The sequence below is a fragment of the Mytilus edulis genome, unplaced genomic scaffold (assembly GCF_963676685.1).
Source record: "Mytilus edulis unplaced genomic scaffold, xbMytEdul2.2 SCAFFOLD_270, whole genome shotgun sequence".
Taxonomy (NCBI): Eukaryota; Metazoa; Mollusca; class Bivalvia; order Mytilida; family Mytilidae; genus Mytilus; species Mytilus edulis.
The window spans coordinates 766-21,513 of record NW_027266920.1 but is presented as its reverse complement, the minus strand read 5'-3'; the positions used below and the strand labels follow the sequence as shown (position 1 = coordinate 21,513).

General features: G+C 32.9%; 1 protein-coding gene across 3 annotated transcripts; it reads right to left on the bottom strand.

Annotated features, from left to right (window-relative positions):
- Nucleotides 1-746: 746 nt before the first annotated feature.
- LOC139504565 (E3 ubiquitin-protein ligase Mdm2-like) lies at nt 747-18,976 on the bottom strand. Of its 3 annotated transcripts, none has more exons than XM_071294649.1 (10): nt 18,847-18,976; nt 17,773-17,958; nt 17,503-17,577; nt 16,829-16,962; nt 14,945-15,056; nt 11,045-11,171; nt 10,772-10,824; nt 8,920-9,132; nt 3,796-3,876; nt 747-1,458 (listed from the first exon to the last, which is right to left on the bottom strand). In XM_071294649.1, exons 2-10 carry the CDS (start codon nt 17,911-17,913, stop codon nt 748-750), a joined length of 1,647 nt encoding a protein of 548 aa, XP_071150750.1. In that variant the 5' UTR covers nt 17,914-17,958; nt 18,847-18,976; the 3' UTR covers nt 747. The 3 variants fall into 3 exon arrangements, with proteins under 3 accessions (XP_071150750.1, XP_071150748.1, XP_071150749.1); XM_071294647.1 differs by having other exon boundaries at nt 18,830-18,950; XM_071294648.1 differs by having other exon boundaries at nt 18,835-18,940.
- Between the last annotated feature and the right edge of the window lie 1,772 nt (nt 18,977-20,748).

Here is a 20,748-nt window from a genome sequence, read left to right as displayed (position 1 = left end):
TTTTTGCTGTTTACAGTTTATCTCTACCTATAATAATATTCATGATAATAACCAAAAACAGCAAAATTTCCTTAAAATTTCCAATTCAGGGACAGCAACCCAACAACAGGTTGTTCGATTCATCTGAAAATTTCAGGGCAGATAGATCTTGACCTGATAATCAATTTTACCCCCATGTCAGATTTGCTCTAAATGCTTCAGTTTTTGAGTTATAAGCCAAAAACTGCATTTGACCCCTATGTTCTATTTTTAGCAATGGCGACCATGTTTGTTGATAGATCAAAACTTCAGATACAATTTATAAACTAAATACCCTAAGGAACATTCAGTTAAAGTTTGGAAGTATTTGGCCTAGCAGTTTCAGAGGAGAAGATTCTTGAAATAGTTTACGACGACAGACGACGACAGACGACGACGGACGCCAAGTGATGGCATAAGCTCACTTGGCCCTGTGGGCCATGTGAGCTAAAAAAAAAATGAAATATAATTATTCGTAACAAAACACCACTCACCATGACCAGGAACATGAATTAAGCTAAAAATGTTACATATCTGAAATATGTAAAAATAAACTTGACACTACGACTGTTGGGTAGAAAGTGAAGGCTTTCAAAATATTTTCCCACACATGAAAATTTTCATGTGACTAAATTAGAAAATTCATACGTATCGTTAATACAAATTTTTCCCCCTATTCGTTGCAACGCGGGAAAATGTAAATATGGCCAGTAAAAAGTATATAAATATTTAGGCAGAATAGTTTTTAATGACCTTTTGAATAGGTCGTCTACAAAGGGGGCATGGTTTTGCAAGTCTTTTCAGTCGCTTGGCACATCTATAACAACATACTTGATGTCCAGTGCAGCCATGAATAATGCTGGCAGTTTTAGGCCGGCTGAAACAGATACAGCACTGACCGAGTTGTGATTGAGAATTTTCGAATTCCTTAATGTTTGAACTTTTCTCAAGCTTCAAATCTTTTTGTGGTTTGTCCAATTTATCTATTTTATTTGATATTGTCATTTCATCTTTATTTTTTGCCGATGCTGTTGTTTGAAAGTTTAACAAAGTTCTAAACGATCCTAACGTGGAAGAATTTTCTATCAGTGACGAATATGATTTCAGTTTATTTTCGGCTAAATTTTCTTGACTAGATTGCTGTCTGGACAGAGTACTAATTCCTGAGTCCTCTTCCTCAGCTATTAAATCCTTGTCCGATTCCAATTCTATCGACGTAAGACGGTCTCTTGAAGAACGACGTTGAATTTTTGAAGAGATGTGCGATATGTCACTACATTCAGAAGAAGATAAAAGTGCCTTATCTTTCGAGTTCATTTTTTCCAAACGTCTCTTTCTTGTAGTCTCTGGTAACCAGTTTGGACGTACTTTTTTACAATGTCCGCAGTGACCATTTAAAGGAGAATTTTTTGTATCACATTCTGTACACGTCCATTTATCCTGTAATTCATGTAATTAGAAGATTTGTCATGATATGTTCAATAGTATTTCCCCCAAATTTACCATTTATTTTCCTCAGAGTTCAGTATTTTTGTGATTTTACTCAAGTTAGGAGCCTCTGGCCTTTGCTAGTCTTGTATCATTTTTAATTTTAGTTTCTTGTGTATAATTTGGAGTTTAGTATGATGTCATTATCACTGAACTAGTATACATATTTGTTAAGGGGCCAGCTTAAGTACTCTTCCGGGTGTTGGAGTTTCTCGCTGCATTGAAGACCCATTGGTGGCCTTTGGCTGTTGTCTGCTCTATGGTCGGGTTGTTGTCTCTTTGACACATTCCCCATTTCCATTCTCAATTTTACGTACCGTAATCATATACTTTAAATATTTAACATGAAATCTTTGGGATATTAATTAATACTGTAGATTCATTATTATTCATTGGATACTAATTTTCATGGATATGGTGGTTATAGGTGAACCACGAAATTAAATGCTCAATGAATGACAAATTTTCATAAGGCTTGCAAGAAGACTTCATCAAAACCACTAAACGAAATGTCCACGAACACGCATGTTTTCCTTCATTCACGAAAATTGGTATCCACAAAATTAAATGAATTCACAGTACTTATTTTGGAAATACTGACAAATGAAAGGACCTACAACAGACAATCGTAACATTTTATGCCACCAGTTTTTATTTCTAATCCATCCATATACCTTTTAAATGTTTAAATAATAACTGAATATATTTGTTTTCACTAAAGTTTCATATCAACATGATCAATATACAATATAAAATTCAAATATCTAATATGTATCATTTTTGGAGATGAAGGGATAAATCATAGTTTTTAGCTACAATGTATATTTACATCAACAATTTTATCAAATATCATGGTCTGATTTGAAGAATCCCTCAGACTATGAAAAAATGCCTTAAAGAGAACTGCTTAAAGCATGATTTGGATTTATAGATAATGTGAAAGCTAAATTTGTATATAAAAATTTAGTAAATAAAGTTATTGAACTACTACCAACAGTTAAATTTTCGAAATGGGAAGAACTATTGATTATTGATACAACAGAATGGTCAGAATATTTCAGGATAATCAAAAAATCCTGTAAAGATGTTTATTTAAGAACCTTTCAATACAAATTTTTGCATAGAATCATAGCAACTGATACCTTTTTATACAAAATTGAATTAAAAGACTCCAAGATGTGTACTTTTTGTAAACTTGGTGAAGAAACCATTGAACACCTATTTTTTGAATGCCCAATAACTTTTCAATTGTGGTAGTCTTTTTCAAATGTAGTAAATCTTTTTTTTGTAAACTTTGTTCTTAACAAAGAAAATGTGTTTCTTGCTTGCAAACATGAAAGTTTATTACTGAATCTGCTAGTCATAATTACAAAGAATTATATATACAAATGTAAATTAAAATAGAATAAAGAAATACCAATTTCTCGAATATTATATTGCAGAGAAAAATGATAGAGTCCAAGTTTGTGAAAAATTTTGGTCTCCTTTACATGTAATATTTAATTAATTATTAATTGATATAAATGAGATATTTTCTTTTTCTTTTATATATATTACAATGTATTATGAGCAAAAATTTATCCTTGAGCTTTTGATTTTTTTGTTTGTTCAGTCTTTAAAAATATTTTTTTTTTAAATGTAAGTCAAGATACATATTGTAGCAAAACAAATGAGTGGAGAGTACTTGTATTGTATGAGAGCAAGTCAGAGAGCAAGAGAATATTACCAAATAAAACTTATATGTAACCTTAAATACTATTATTGTAAAAATCAATTTGTCAGTGATATAATTATATACTGAATTATTTTCTATATGTAACTCCTTGATACCATTGTCAGGTGGTATTGTAGGGTACATGTATGTTAAATCCTGACTACTGAAAAACAAATAAAAGATTGAAAAACATATTTACATTTTTTGAGTGCTGCGAGAAAGATATTTCTCCTCACTGGTGAAATATCTGTTTTCAGCAAATGACAGGTTGAAATTTAATTATAAATGAGTATAATCTTGATTTCTTTGTAATTTCCTATTGTGAAGTCCTGAAAAAATGCGACCATGCCTGATGATGTGACGTTAATATCTATAAAAATGTTTAAAAAGGAAGGAAAAAAAAACAATTAGAAAAAAGAGCCCACCTCTATAACCCTTGTATAATCATATTTCTCTACTCTCAAAAATTAAATTTAACTATTTAAAAAGCTCAGCAAGCCTTATGCTTTTAATATAAAAATTTAACTGTCTCCAGTGGAGAAATATTGTTAATCCAATATCCAACATTAACTTACCCCATCTGATAATTCTGAATCACTTGAATCAGAATCACCCCAGAATTCCATATCACTATCACCACATATTATCACTACATTCTGAAAAGTATGAAAACAAATTCACTTAAATATTTAGGAAAATACATATGTAATATATTCCTAATTCAATGATTTTGCTAGAGACTTGTAATTTTAACCATTTACAAAAATAATTTTGATCCTGCAAAATTGACTAAAGCCCTCAAAATTCAATTTAAACCCTCACTCAAATCATCTTTGGTACCTGACTTTATACTGCTTTTTTCATGTCTGGTAAGTGTTTAACCGTTCAAACATTGGAATTTCCAGCAAGCTTTGTTAAAGATTTCTAAAACTAATTCCCATTTTTATGAAAGAAATACTTTCAAAGGGAGATAATTCAATACAAATTTTACACCACTCAAATTTTGTCAAGGTACAATTTATTTTCATATGATGGCTTTAGAGTTCTTTGGTCTTTTAACATGTTTAAAGACACACTATATCATTATTCTTTTTTTCAACTTAATTTTCTAAATTCTATAACAAAATTGCAGTACTCCACCATAAGTTCTCGTAAAACAACAATGGCGGTCACGTCATGGAAGGGTAAACAAGATTTGACTATCATTTCCATGTCACAATCGGGATGGCAATGAATCTATATATAGATGATCATGTGAAAAAACATGTGGTTGCCATGTGACACGTGCGTGATGACTTCAGAGGCGTCTGCACTTACATTGTAGCTAATGTAAACAAAATGGGACACAAGGGAAAAGAACTGACATCTGATCAGAAAAGTTGTCTCTCTGCATTAAATGATGCAGGTTACAGAAAAAGTGATATCTTCATATTGACAGGTATTAAACAGAGTACTGTTTACAGTTTTTTGAAGAGGGATGAGCACCGGGGTGATATGGAAAACATTAAGAGAACAGGCAGACCAAAATCCTTTCATGACCGGGACATGAGAAACTTTCCCGTTGCGTAAAAAAACATCGCCATAAATCTTTTTCTGAAATTACTAATATTTTTAATGAGAGCATTGATCAACCTTTCTCTAAACAAATTGTTGAACATAAACTACATTCTGATGGGTTCCACAAGCGGTCAGTAAAGAAAAAAATTTGTATCCGTGTAGTCAACAAGAAACAAGAGGCTCTCAAGAGCCTGAATCGCTCACCTTAATTCTTTTGGTTAAATCTCTCATCAATGATTATTTTGGCTTTTCAATTTATTTAAATGTTTTTTGGATCGTCCTATTTTCTTCAAAAGCCAAAAAAAATAATCATTTTCTCCTATGTTCTATTTTAGCCATAGGAGCTATGTTTCTTGACATACAAGGAAATAAAATATAAAATTTATACTAGATACTCTGAAACTCATTTAGCCTAAGTTTGGCTGAAATTGATACAGCAGTTTCAAAGGAGAAGATTTTTTAAAGTAAGTCAACATGATGAACAAATTGTGAAAAAAGTCTTTAAAGGGCAATAACTCCTTAAGTGGTCAATTGACAATTTTGGTCAATTTGACTTAATTAAAGATCTTACTTTGCTGAACATTATTGCTGTTTACAGTTTATTTCTATCTATAATTATGTTCAAGATAATAAAAAAAACCCAGCAAAATTTCCTTAAAATTATCAATTCAGGGGCAGCAACCCAACAACAGGTTGTCTGATTCATCTGAAAATTTCAGGGCAGATAGATCTTGACCTGATAAACAATATTACCCAACGTCAGATTTGCTCTAAATGCTTTGGTTTTTGAGTTATAAGCCAAAAACTGCATTTGACCCCTATGTTCTATTTTTAGCAATGGCGACCATGTTTGTTGATAGATCACAACTTCGGATACAATTTACAAACTAGATACCCTAAGGAACATTCAATTAAAGTTTGGAAATATTTGGCCCAGTAGTTTCAGAGGAGAAGATTTTTGTAAAAGATTACTAAGATTTACGAAAAATGGTTAAAAATTGACTATAAAGGGCAATAACTCCTAAAGGGGTCAACTGACCATTTTCGTCATGTTGACTTATTTGTAAATCTTACTTTGCTGAACATTATTCCTGTTTACAGTTTATCTCTATCTATAATAATATTCAAGATAATAACCAAAAACAGCAAAATTTCTTTTAAATTACCAATTCAGGGGCAGTAACCCAACAACAAGTTGTCTGATTCATCTGAAAATTTCAGGGCAGATAGATCTTGACCTGATAAACAATATTATCCCATGTCAGATTTGCTCTAAATGCTTTGGTTTTTGAGTTATAAGCCAAAAACTGCATTTGACCCCTATGTTCTATTTTTAGCAATGGCGACCATGTTTGTTGATTGATCACAACTTCGGATACAATTTACAAACTAGATACCCTAATGAACATTCAGTTAAAGTTTGGAAATATTTGGCCCAGTAGTTTCAGAGGAGAAGATTTTTGTAAAAGATTACTAAGATTTACGAAAAATGGTTAAAAATTGACTATAAAGGGCAATAACTCCTAAAGGGGTCAACTGACCATTTCCGTCATGTTGACTTATTTGTAAATCTTACTTTGCTGAACATTATTCCTGTTTACAGTTTATCTCTATCTATAATAATATTCAAGATAATAACCAAAAACAGCAAAATTTCCTTAAAATTATCAATTCAGGAGCAGCAACCCAACAACAGGTTGTCTGATTCATCTGAAAATTTCAGGGCAGATAGATCTTGACCTGATAAACAATATTACCCAACGTCAGATTTGCTCTAAATGCTTTGGTTTTTGAGTTATAAGCCAAAAACTGCATTTGACCCCTATGTTCTATTTTTAGCAATGGCGACCATGTTTGTTGATAGATCACAACTTCGGATACAATTTACAAACTAGATACCCTAAGGAACATTCAGTTAAAGTTTGGAAATATTTGGCCCAGTAGTTTCAGAGGAGAAGATTTTTGTAAAAGATTACTAAGATTTACGAAAAATGGTTAAAAATTGACTATAAAGGGCAATAACTCCTAAAGGGGTCAACTGACCATTTTCGTCATGTTGACTTATTTGTAAATCTTACTTTGCTGAACATTATTCCGGTTTACAGTTTATCTCTATCTATAATAATATTCAAGATAATAACCAAAAACAGCAAAATTTCTTTAAAATTACCAATTCAGGGGCAGTAACCCAACAACAAGTTGTCTGATTCATCTGAAAATTTCAGGGCAGATAGATCTTGACCTGATAAACAATATTATCCCCATGTCAGATTTGCTCTAAATGCTTTGGTTTTTGAGTTATAAGCCAAAAACTGCATTTGACCCCTATGTTCTATTTTTAGCAATGGCGACCATGTTTGTTGATAGATCACAACTTCGGATACAATTTACAAACTAGATACCCTAAGGAACATTCAGTTAAAGTTTGGAAATATTTGGCCCAGTAGTTTCAGAGGAGAAGATTTTTGTAAAAGATTACTAAGATTTACGAAAAATGGTTAAAAATTGACTATAAAGGGCAATAACTCCTAAAGGGGTCAACTGACCATTTCCGTCATGTTGACTTATTTGTAAATCTTACTTTGCTGAACATTATTCCTGTTTACAGTTTATCTCTATCTATAATAATATTCAAGATAATAACCAAAAACAGCAAAATTTCCTTAAAATTACAAATTCAGGGGCAGCAACCCAACAACGGGTTGTCTGATTCATCTGAAAATTTCAGGGCAGATAGATCTTGACCTGACAAACAATAATACCCCATGTCAGATTTGCTCTAAATGCTTTGGTTTTTGAGTTATAAGCCAAAAACTGCATTTGACCCCTTTGTTCTATTTTTAGCAATGGCGACCATGTTTGTTGATCAAAACTTCGGATACAATTTACAAATTAGATACCCTAAGGAACATTCAGTTAAAGTTTGAAAGTATTTGGCCCAGTAGTTTCAGAGGAGAAGATTCTTGAAATAGTTTACGACGACAGACGACGGACGACGACGGACGCCAAGTGATGGCATAAGCTCACTTGTCCCTTCGGGACAGGTGAGCTAAAAATGAGGGAGATATTGCAGGGGGAATTTTACATAAAACTGTTATTGCACACTGGAGTAAAGTAATCTTCAGCGATGAGTGCAAGGTAGTCATTAGGCAAGATTCTCGTGTCAGTGTTTGGAGAAAGGTCGGAGAAGAGTGGCTGACAGATTGTATTTGCCCTCCATCTCAGCGCAAGTATAGTTTAATGATCTGGGGATGCATCACTTACCATGGTGTCTTAACTATTACCATTGTTGAAGGGAACATAAATGCCTTAAAATACATTGACATTATTGACAATAACTTGTGGCCAGTGGTTGTTCGTCATTTTCCAGATAATAACTATGTTTTTCAAGATGATAATGCCCCCGTCCATCGAGCCCGATCTGTTCAAGATTTTTATTAGGGTAACGGAACTAAATAGCATAAACTGGCCAGCTCAGAGTCCCGACCTCAATATTATTGAGAATTGTTGGTGGGTATTAAAAAGGGAACTGCAAAAACGAACTCAGAACATAAATAACACCAAAGACCTGGAACGTGAAATTCATGACATTTTAAGGTAGGATTTTTTTATTTTGTTACTTGTTCAATAGTTCCAAGTTTTTTCATGTGCAGATTTACATTGAATGGCAGCCATTTTGTTTTTACGAATACTTATGGCGGACGACTGTACACTATATTGGTTGTATTTGTATGATCTCTGAAAATGAACTTTAATTGTCCCTTTGAAAGCTAAATCTGTTAGTTTGAACTTTCAAGCTGTGGTGGGTTCCATAAAATTAATAATAATACTTTTAATACCACAACACTAAAATTGGCCTGGAGAAAACACTGCTCTTAAAATGACTAATTGTTTGTGTTGGTAATAATCAGATATTTCCTAGACTTCTTTATAACACAAATTATTTCTATTCTGCTGAAAACCAATTTGATATAAACTGTTACAAGCACACTACTGATCTCTAGTCAAAAGGACCCCCTTAAGATCCAGTATACAGGAGTACTGTAAAATCAACAAAAAAGGGTAGCATATAGATAACCATTCTTAAATAACTGCATATGACCTTAAGGTTGAGTGATGTATGATATCCCTATAAAACTCACAGTATCTGAGATTCCTGATACACTGGCTGTGCTGGATATAATATCATCCTCATCTGAACAGACTTCATACTCGAATGAGATTCTGTCAGCATCAACCTCTACAGACATAACATCCTCAGTACCATTGGTTCCAACCTCTACACCTATAGCATCATCATCATTGTCAGCATCTAGCTCGATGGCTATTATATCTGGTTCAGAATCTCCCCTTTCCTATAATTGATATACACTAGTTTACTATGCTTTCTTAGCTTAATATGTTTTAATGAGGTTTATTGCTATACAGTGTGTTTTCAAAGCACTTCTTTTTTCTTAGTGGATGAACATATATAGGAATGTGAACTTTCAGCCAAAATGGAAAATGCTGGTATTAATGGTTTCCCCACCAACTCTATATAATGTTTATGCCTCGAAAGACCTACTGTAAAAGTTTGGTATTGGGACTATTGGTAGTGAATGACAATAACATTGCAGGTCTCACAATATACACAAGGTTATGACTTTTTCAGTAAAATATGATGATGCCCCCTTTTGTATATGAGCAGTTATTTCATTTGTAAAGGGGCATAACTCTAAAACGGTATAAGTGACTTCACCAAAATTCAAAGTTGATCTTTGTGTTGTGGTAATAAGCATTATGAATAAGTTTCATAACATTTGGTTGTTTCAAATTAATTATTGAAAGTACAGACTGATGGACTAGGGAAAACTTAATGACTCTCTCTGCTACAGCAGGACATAAAAACATTTCCAAAGTAGTATACATGGTCTTTCCTTTAAGATCATTTATAGTTTATGTAAACAAGATGGATAAATCGCAGAAAAGTGCTGTTAACTTTTTCGTAAAAAGTCTACGTCTTAGCGCATCGTCGGAAACGACAAGCGCAGAGGATGATAACACGTAGACCTGCAGACATGTTTGGTCTGAGATTGAACCAAGCGGAGGGATGACATAGCAACGTTACTAGTTAACAACGAACACATCATTGCCTGATATCGTTTCCTGTGACATTAAATACGACTAGTATTTATTATGGAGTGTGATCATTTCTGGGCTAATAAATACCGGTTACAAACTTGGTACAATATTAATTTTATTTTCAAATAAAGAGTTCAAAAGTCCCTGTAGTGCACATATATATCTATTCTAATATGTATACAAGGGCAGTTACTAAAAAAAAAGCCTTTTTTTTTTTCATTTAATATCTAAGAGAAATAAAAGCTTCAGGCCAAATGCAATGGTATATCAATTATGATTTATATTTCAAAGGGGGCATAGTTGGTTAAATTATTTGATCAGGACTTATTTTCGCGAGTTTCAAAGACATTGGTGATGATATAAATTTCACAAAAATCTGGCAACACATGACGGACACCCGGCATTTCTGTCCCCTGCAACGCGTTAAGACAAGTAATAAAAAAATCCCATGTGGAGGCTCAAATTGCGGGAAAGGGGGGGTATCACTTCAGAGCCTATATTTCGAAGTTCCATATGCAAAAGGGCCTTTGTAATGGATCCATTTTGAGATTTCATATTTCAATTGGATGTGAAACTTTAACCTCACATATTACTGTATCTAATGATGGTAGTTACGAGAAAACAACAAAATTCTGATAGAAACTTATATATTGAGGGGTATTTTGAAATTAAACAAAAATATAGCCATTGTTGGATTGTAGGGGAAGTACACATGTATACAGGAAAAACGTCAGAAAAAAAAAGTGCATAAAAGGTCCTAAAATTTTTTTAAAACAGTTTCGCATCCACATCATTTTAACCCTGGCTACGCCACTGATTTATCTACATATCATGTTCAAAACAACAACATGTAAATTTGTGATTTTTACTTACAGAAACCCATCTATGTCTTCTCCTACCAGTAGATGCAGCTGACAAGTTTTGTGCTAAAATGAATAGAAATACTCATAAAAATATTAAGTCAACTCTAAAACAAGGATGCACATGCTGTCATGCTAAACAAACCAAACTCAATGTACACAACATCTTGCCAATGCTGAAACATGTCAAAAGCTTATCGAATTTGTACCAACATGTTATTTAGAGTTGTTGCCCATTTAATTTTAACATACAAAACTGTAATAATTATATACTTTCCATGTTTACCTCTGTTAGAACTCGTGTCTGATGTTTGACCTTCGAAACTATTTTGTTTTTTCTGCTGTTCCCCTGTCTGTGTACTGGGACTATGTACGAGTATGTCAATCAACTTTGGACAAGAAACAGTCACTATCTGAAAATAAACAACTTTTTTTCATAAAATACTGACGAGAATAACCATGATAACTAATTATATAAATTAAGAGTGTGGAAACTAAACAAGAGGCTCTCAAGAGCCTGAATCGCTCACATTAATTCTTTTGGTTAAATCTCTCATCAATGATTATTTTGGCTTTTCAATTTATTTAAATGTTTTTTGGATCGTCCTATTTTCTTCAAAAGCCAAAAAAAATAATCATTTTCTCCTATGTTCTATTTTAGCTTTAGGAGCTATGTTTCTTGACATACAAGGAAATAAAATATAAAATTTATACTAGATACTCTGAAACTCATTTAGCCTAAGTTAAGCTGAAATTGATACAGCAGTTTCAAAGGAGAAGATTTTTTAAAGTATGTCAACATGATGAACAAATTGTGAAAAAAGTCTTTAAAGGGCAATAACTTCTTAAGGGGTCAATTGACAATTTTGGTCAAATTGACTTAATTGAAGATCTTACTTTGCTGAACATTATTGCTGTTTACAGTTTATTTCTATCTATAATTATATTCAAGATAATAAACAAAAACAGCAAAATTTCCTTAAAATTATCAATTCAGGGGCAGCAACCCAACAACAGGTTGTCTGATTCATCTGAAAATTTCAGGGCAGATAGATCTTGACCTGATAAACAATATTACCCCATGTCAGATTTGCTCTAAATGCTTTGGTTTTTGAGTTATAAGCCAAAAACTGCATTTGACCCCTATGTTCTATTTTTAGCAATGGCGACCATGTTTGTTGATAGATCATAACTTCGGATACAATTTACAAACTAGATACCCTAAGGAACATTCAGTTAAAGTTTGGAAGTATTTGACCCAGTAGTTTCAGAGGAGAAGATTTTTGTAAAAGATTATTAAGATTTACGAAAAATGGTTAAAAATTGACTATAAAGGGCAATAACTCCTAAAGGGGTCAACTGACCATTTCCGTCATGCAGACTTATTTGTAAATCTTACTTTGCTGAACATTATTCCTGTTTACAGTTTATCTCTATCTATAATAATATTCAAGATAATAACCAAAAACAGCAAAATTTCCTTAAAATTACCAATTCAGGGGCAGCAACCCAACAACAGGTTGTCTGATTCATCTGAAAATTTCAGGGCAGATAGATCTTGACCTGATTAACAATATTACCCCATGTCAGATTTGCTCTAAATGCTTTGGTTTTTGAGTTATAAGCCAAAACTGCATTTGACCCCTATGTTCTATTTTTAGCAATGGCGACCATGTTTGTTGATAGATCATAACTTCGGATACAATTTACATACTAGATACCCTAAGGAACATTCAGTTAAAGTTTGGAAGTATTTGGCCCAGTAGTTTCAGAGGAGAAGATTTTTGTAAAAGATTACTAAGATTTACGAAAAATGGTTAAAAATTGACTATAAAGGGCAATAACTCCTAAAGGGGTCAACTGACCATTTCCGTCATGTTGACTTATTTGTAAATCTTACTTTGCTGAACATTATTCCGGTTTACAGTTTATCTCTATCTATAATAATATTCAAGATAATAACCAAAAACAGCAAAATTTCTTTAAAATTACCAATTCAGGGGCAGTAACCCAACAACAGGTTGTCTGATTCATCTGAAAATTTCAGGGCAGATAGATCTTGACCTGATAAACAATATTATCCCATGTCAGATTTGCTCTAAATGCTTTGGTTTTTGAGTTATAAGCCAAAAACTGCATTTGACCCCTATGTTCTATTTTTAGCAATGGCGACCATGTTTGTTGATAAATCACAACTTCGGATACAATTTACAAACTAGATACCATAAGGAACATTCAGTTAAAGTTTGGAAGTATTTGGCTTAGTAGTTTCAGAGGAGAAGATTTTTGTAAAAGATTACTAAGATTTACGAAAAATGGTTAAAAATTGACTATAAAGGGCAATAACTCCTAAAGGGGTCAACTGACCATTTCCGTCATGTTGACTTATTTGTAAATCTTACTTTGCTGAACATTATTCCTGTTTACAGTTTATCTCTATCTATAATAATATTCAAGATAATAACCAAAAACAGCAAAATTTCCTTAAAATTACCAATTCAGGGGCAGCAACCCAATAACAGGTTGTCTGATTCATCTGAAAATTTCAGGGCAGATAGATCTTGACCTGATAAACAATATTACCCCCATGTCAGATTTGCTCTAAATGTTTTGGTTTTTGAGTTATAAGCCAAAAACTGCATTTGACCCCTATGTTCTATTTTTAGCAATGGCGACCATGTTTGTTGATAAATCACAACTTCGGATACAATTTACAAACTAGATACCATAAGGAACATTCAGTTAAAGTTTGGAAGTATTTGGCCCAGTAGTTTCAGAGGAGAAGATTTTTGTAAAAGATTACTAAGATTTACGAAAAATGGTTAAAAATTGACTATAAAGGGCAATAACTCCTAAAGGGGTCAACTGACCATTTCCGTCATGTTGACTTATTTGTAAATCTTACTTTGCTGAACATTATTCCTGTTTACAGTTTATCTCTATCTATAATAATATTCAAGATAATAACCAAAAACAGCAAAATTTCCTTAAAATTACCAATTCAGGGGCAGCAACCCAACAACAGGTTGTCTGATTCATCTGAAAATTTCAGGGCAGATAGATCTTGACCTGATAAACAATATTACCCCATGTCAGATTTGCTCTAAATGTTTTGGTTTTTGAGTTATAAGCCAAAAACTGCATTTGACCCCTATGTTCTATTTTTAGCAATGGCGACCATGTTTGTTGATAGATCATAACTTCTGATACAATTTACAAACTAGATACCCTAAGGAACATTCAATTAAAGTTTGGAAGTATTTGGCCCAGTAGTTTCAGAGGAGAAGATTTTTGTAAAAGATTACTAAGATTTACGAAAAATGGTTAAAAATTGACTATAAAGGGCAATAACTCCTAAAGGGGTCAACTGACCATTTCCGTCATGTTGACTTATTTGTAAATCTTACTCTGCTGAACATTATTCCTGTTTACAGTTTATCTCTATCTATAATAATATTCAAGATAATAACCAAAAACAGCAAAATTTCCTTAAAATTACCAATTCAGGGGCAGCAACCCAACAACGGGTTGTCTGATTCATCTGAAAATTTCAGGGCAGATAGATCTTGACCTGTTAAACAATAATACCCCATGTCAGATTTGCTCTAAATGCTTTGGTTTTTGAGTTATAAGCCAAAAACTGCATTTGACCCCTATGTTCTATTTTTAGCAATGGCGACCATGTTTGTTGATAGATCAAAACTTCGGATACAATTTATAAAATAGATACCCTAAGGAACATTCAGTTAAAGTTTGAAAGTATTTGGCCCAGTAGTTACAGAGGAGAAGATTCTTGAAATAGTTTACGACGACAGATGACGGACGACAGACGACGGACGACGACGGACGCCAAGTGATGGCATAAGCTCACTTGTCCCTTCGGGACAGGTGAGCTAAAAAGTGAGCAATTTTCCAAGTTTTAAAGGGGCATTACTCTAGAAAAGTATTGATTCACTGGCCAAATCTATGTATCTGTGTATAAGTTTCAAAAATTTAGACATGGAAAACTTAAATTTGAGTGAAGAAATGAAAATGCCCTGGACGGAAGGGCGGTCAGGGTTAATACTGGATGTCATCATTGTCCACAGCAGCGGTCATAAAAAAATGAAAAGATTTTTGGATGCCACAGCCATAGCATTTTCAAAACAATCTGAAGATCCCTGAATCAATTTAAATTAATAATTACCTGATTTACTTGATTTGATGAATTACTTCTTTTCTTTGGTATAGCGACTAATTGTTCTTTCTTAACCATACATGAGTCAGGTAACTGGTAGCAGTTGGCATCTATCAATTTCCTGAAAATAAAAGACAGATGTAAAACATTATAGAGATTCATAATTTCAGATAAAGATTATCGACCCAGACCTCCCCGTTTAGATAAGTTTATAGTTACTTCCGTTGTACAAGTTGATAGGGGAATATATCATTTTGACAATATTACAGCAATTTAAAAACCAATCAATCAATAATTCTTATTCACATCCTTTGGTCTTCCATTTATTAGCAGTTACGTCTTGTTACCATTCATTATTAAGTCTCCCAAACAAAGTTTGGAGACTTATTGTTTTTGCTCAGTTCTTATGATTTTTATTATTCTTCTTCTTTTTCTTTTTCTTTTTCTTCCGCCACTTTAAAAAAAATGAACTTGTCCGCAGCGTTTCTCAAAAACCACTTGTCAGATTTACTTAGGGTTTCATAAAATGTGTGCATTGGGGTCTATTAAGGGGTATTTTGGGGGGCCAAAAGAAGGGAGGGGTTTACTATAGAACCCTATGGGATTTTATTTTCGAAAATTTTCAAATGAATATAACTTGAAAACTTTAAGTGATAAACACACACAGTCTTCAGAAATGATCATAGGACAATAAAACAAATCACATGAAATAAAGGGAATCCCTGGGGGGTCATCCCACCCCCTTAAATTTGAGAATATACTATTATCTTGTAAATGGTCCAAATCCCCACCCCTAAACCATATATATTCTTGAATGGGACGATAAAACAAATTTAATGTTGTAAAAGGGAATTCCTGGGGGGTCACCCCCACCCCGTTCAATTTGAGAATGTGCTATTATCTTGTAAACGTTCCAGATCCCCACCCCAAAACCATATAAATTCTTGTAGGGGACAATAAAACAAATCAAATGAAATTTAAGGGAAGTCCCTGGGGGTCACCCCCACCCCATTAAATTTGAGAATGTGCTATTTACTTGTAAACTGTCCAGATCCCAACTCCTAAACCATATATATTCTTGTAGGGGACAATAAAACAAATTAAATGGGAAAAAAAGGAAGTCCTTAGGGGGTCACCCCACCCCCTCTTGTTTGAAAACTTGTAAACGGTCAAGATCCCCACCCCTTAACCATATTTATTCTTGTATTGGACAATTAAACAAATCAAATGAATATGGGAGCTTTGTTTGGGAGACTTCTTAACAGCATCCTGTTACAATTACTTCTTGTTTATCTTCGTATTTAAATACTGAAGAAACAAGAAGTTGCACACAATTCCTTGCAATGCATTTTTATATAAATGAGGTCTTTCACTTTAGTCTTTTAGATCTGTTTATCATGTTTATCCTTGCTGCAAGACTTGAAACACCCAATTTATAGGATTATTTTTATATAAACTTGCTGTCATTTCAATTTTTGCCCTTTCTCTCCTAAATACAAATCAATCAAAAAGTACAGCTTTATAATTAGTTAATGTTTATTCCTTCAGACATATCCAATAGATATACAAATAATAAATAGCAAATTATAATGTTTCTATCAAAACATACAGTTGATTAAACAATAAATAAGCGATCACAAAATTAGGCATTGCAGTCAACTCAATGGTACAGAACATGCGTATTATATACATATACATAAAACTGAGAATGGAAATGGGGAATGTGTCAAAGAGACAACAACTTGACCATAGAGCCAACAACAGTGGAACGCCACCAATGGGTCTTCAATGCAAAGAGAAACTCCGGCACCCTGAGGAGTCATTCAGCTGTCCCCTAAACAAATATGTATACTAGTTCAGTGATAATGTATACAATTATAGATAAATACTTACGTTGCTTCTGTGAAGGTAAACTTATCAACTCCAAATACTTTTCCCAGAGGATCTTTTTTACAGAACACGATACTAGGGTCATTTGGATTATACAACTGTCTGCTACCAATGTAATCCTTCAGATAACTACAGACCTTCAATTTACAGATAATTAAGTTGAAATTAAGAACGCAAGTTTTTATAGTGTCAAAATTGATATGGTAGCATTTTTCACAATAATAAAAAATTTCTTCATTTATTGTTATGTTTACAGTATTTAAGGTGGTACCTAACCATTTCACTAAAATTAATTTGGCTCGTTTTATTTTGATAGAATTTTGACAAAGTATTTACTTTGACCCTTTAACAAAAATATGTAAATTCTAAAAATTTTGAACCAACCGTTTTGTCAGAAAAATTGCACTGGTTATATAGCAGTTTGACAAAGACCAATTTTGATCTTTGAGAAGCTTATTATTCCCTTTACAACACAACGTAATTAAAACGTTTAGCTGACTTTACAGAGTTATCTCCCTGTAGTGTTAGGTACCATCTTAAATATGCTGATTGCAATAAATATAAAATCACTACTGAAAATATGAATGAAAGCTTTAATTATTGCGAAACCTGGTGCTGTGCATTTTTGGCATTAATACAATCATGGAAATAATTTCTGAATTCAGAGAAATTTTTACCTCTTTTCTGGATAACACTTCCCATGATGCTCCTACTTGTTTAAGTAGGTCAAGAAATTCACGTCTGGGTCTGACCTACAAATATAAGACGATCATTAATTTTGATATTTGCTTTCAATACAATTTCATGTTCACAAGTTCTACTATAAATAGATAAAAAGATTACAAATTAACAAATATCCAGAAAACATAATTCCCTCTACTAGAGTAGGTGAGGCAAACAAATCTCCAATGTTTTAAAGAAACTGCCAAAACTTTCTGATAACTTACCATAGGATAATTGACCTCACATTCTTCAGTTGTTATGTAATGGGACTCTGTGAGTTGCTTCAAAGTAGATACATTTGATCCTGCAAGTGTGCTGTATGTATCAGGAGGCTGTCGTACAATTAAATTTGGATTATTGCACATGTTTACTTGGCTTGATGTTACTTGACCACTTATAGTGTAATTGTGCTGAAATAAAATAAAATTATGAAAATATTTAAATTGAATTAAGGATGCACACCTCTGAGGAGCAAAAAAAAAAACTAGAATAATTTATTTAAACTTTCTTTCTTAACCTGATATTTGGTTTTATAAGATTGTAAAAGAATAATGGGTGAAGAAAAAATCATATGGTGGTGCAGTGACAGGTGCACTTCTTTTTTAGCAATGTTTAGCTACAGCCTTTTAAAAGTACCAAATTTTCATGATTTTCCCATTCTTCATAAATTTTTACCTATTTTTGGGCTATTATCATGAAAAAAAACACCCAAATCCACAATTAAACTTTTTTTCATACTTTCAATTAAGATGAAGTGGACCAATCTGAATAAGTTTAAATTAAAATTACTATAGGTAGGTGTTAAATTGTTAATATAAGAAAGTTTAATCATATTTTGATGCTTTTTGTGTCAAATTCACCATGCTGTCGATTTTATAAATTTGTGTATTTGAAGAACAAAATGCATATTTTTTCAACTTCTTTGTTATAAATGATTGAGAAAATACATATCTATATCTAAGAAATTTGAAAAGAAAAAAAAAGATATGGGATGTACATGCTTCTGGTAAAATCATTTTTGTACCCCTCACCCATTTTCTAAAAATTTTGCCAAAAAAGTCTGACTGGATCATGTTGATTGGTAATAAAATTTTAAAAATTGATTACTCAAAAACTACTCATTGTAAATACACAATCTTTTCCCCTTATATCTTCACTGAGACTGAAATGTCAAAAGAATACATCCTTAATTTAAAGCATTTCAATCGTATCATTACATATCAATAAATACAACATTAAAATTGAGAATTGAAATGGGGAATGTGTCAAAGAGACAACAACCTGACCATAGAACATACAACAGCAGAAGGTCACCAAAAGGTCTTCAATGCAGCCAGAAATTCCCTCACAGGGAGGCCTCCTTCAGCTGGCCCCTAAATACAAATGTAAATATTATATACTAGTTCAGTGATAATTAACATTATTTAAACATTTATTTTTCATTCATGAAGAGAAAACTGTTTATCGGCTGATCGTAGTACATGGCCTTAAATTAACATGATTCATTTTTTATGCATGGAGTTCATTTTTTTTTTTTTAAATATGAACATGATGAATGCAAAAACTTTGTTCAGACTGATTAAGTCAATTATTTCATCATAAAAAGTTTTTAAACACAATAATTAATAATGCAATTATTATCCCAATTGAAAGTTTTATACTAAATAAAACAGTTAAATGACCATGACTGCACTTTTGATCAGTTAATATTCCCCATTACTGACACCAGGTGTAAACTAGAGGCTCTAAAGAGCCTGTGTCGCTCACCTTGGTCTATGTGAAATTAAACAATGGACACAGATGGATTCATGACAAAATTGTGTTTTGGTGATGGTGATGTGTTTGTAGATCTTACTTTACTAAACATTCTTGCTGGTTACAATTATCTCTATCTATAACAGTACTTTCTGTGGAAAATGTTATTGAAAATCTTCAAATTTTAAGAAAATTGTTAAAAATTGACTAGGAAGGGCAATAACTCCTTAGGGGGTCAATTGACTATTTTGGTCATTCTGACTTATTTTTAGTTCTTAATTTGCTGTACATTATTGCTGTTTACAGTTTATCTCTATCTATAATAATATTCAAGATAATAACAAAAAAACAGCAAAATTTCCTCAAAATTACCAATTCAGGGGCAGCAACATAACAACCAATTATCCGATTCATCTGAAAATTCCAGGGCAGATAGATCGTGACCTGATCAACAATTTTACTTCCTGTCAGATTTGCTCTAAATGCTTTGGTTTTTAAGTTATTAGCCAAAAACTGCATTTTACCCCTATATTCTATTTTTAGCCATGCAGCCATCTTGGTTGGTTGGCCGGGTCACCGGACACATTTTTTAAACTAGATACCCCTATGATGATTATGGCCAAGTTTGGTTGAATTTGGCCCAGTAGTTTAAGAGGAGAAGATTTTTCTAAAAGATTACCGGTACTAAGATTTACGAAAAATGGTTAAAAATTGACAATAAAGGGCAATAACTCCTAAAGTGGTCAACTGACCATTTTGGTCATGTTGACTTATTTGTAGATCTTACTTTGCTGAACATTATTGCTGTTCACAGTTTATCTCTATCTATAATAATATTCAAGATAATAACCAAAAACAGCAAAATTTCCTTAAAATTACCATTTCAGAGGCAGCAACCCAACAACGAAATGTCCGATTCATCTGAAAATTTCAGGGCAGATAGATCTTGACCTGATGAACAATATTACCCCACGTCAGATTTGCTCTAAATGCTTTGGTTTTTGAGTTATAAGCCAAAAACTGCATTTGACCCCTATGTTCTATTTTTAGCCATGGCGGCCATCTTGGTTGGTTGGCTGGGTCACCGGACACATTTTTTAAACTAGATACCCCAATGATGATTGTGGCCAAGTTTGGTTAAATTTGGCCCAGTAGTTTCAGAGGAGAAGATTTTTTGTAAAAGTTAACGCCGGACGACGGACGCAGGACGACGCCGGACGCCGGACGCCAAGTGATGGGAAAAGCTCACTTGGCCCTTCGGGCCAGGTGAGCTAAAAAGGGGGGTCAATATTTCTTGACTCTTCAATACCTTAGATTTTTTTATTAAACTCATTGTAAAAATTGTGAAAAGTCTTTAAAGCAGTAGAACAAACAAGGAAAAATCAACAAAAGCTGATCTTAATATTGAAAGTTTATGTTTCTCTAGTCCAAAATGAGATTTTCAA

Bases quoted from the DNA above. Each gene is read 5' to 3' on its own strand.
- LOC139504565 (XM_071294647.1), bottom strand. The intron at 16,963-17,502 runs GTAAAAATTTCT...TGTAAATTGAAG, and splicing joins AAGTGTTATCCAGAAAAGAG to GTCTGTAGTTATCTGAAGGA. The intron at 15,057-16,828 runs GTAAGTATTTAT...TTTTATTTTCAG, and splicing joins TTTACCTTCACAGAAGCAAC to GAAATTGATAGATGCCAACT.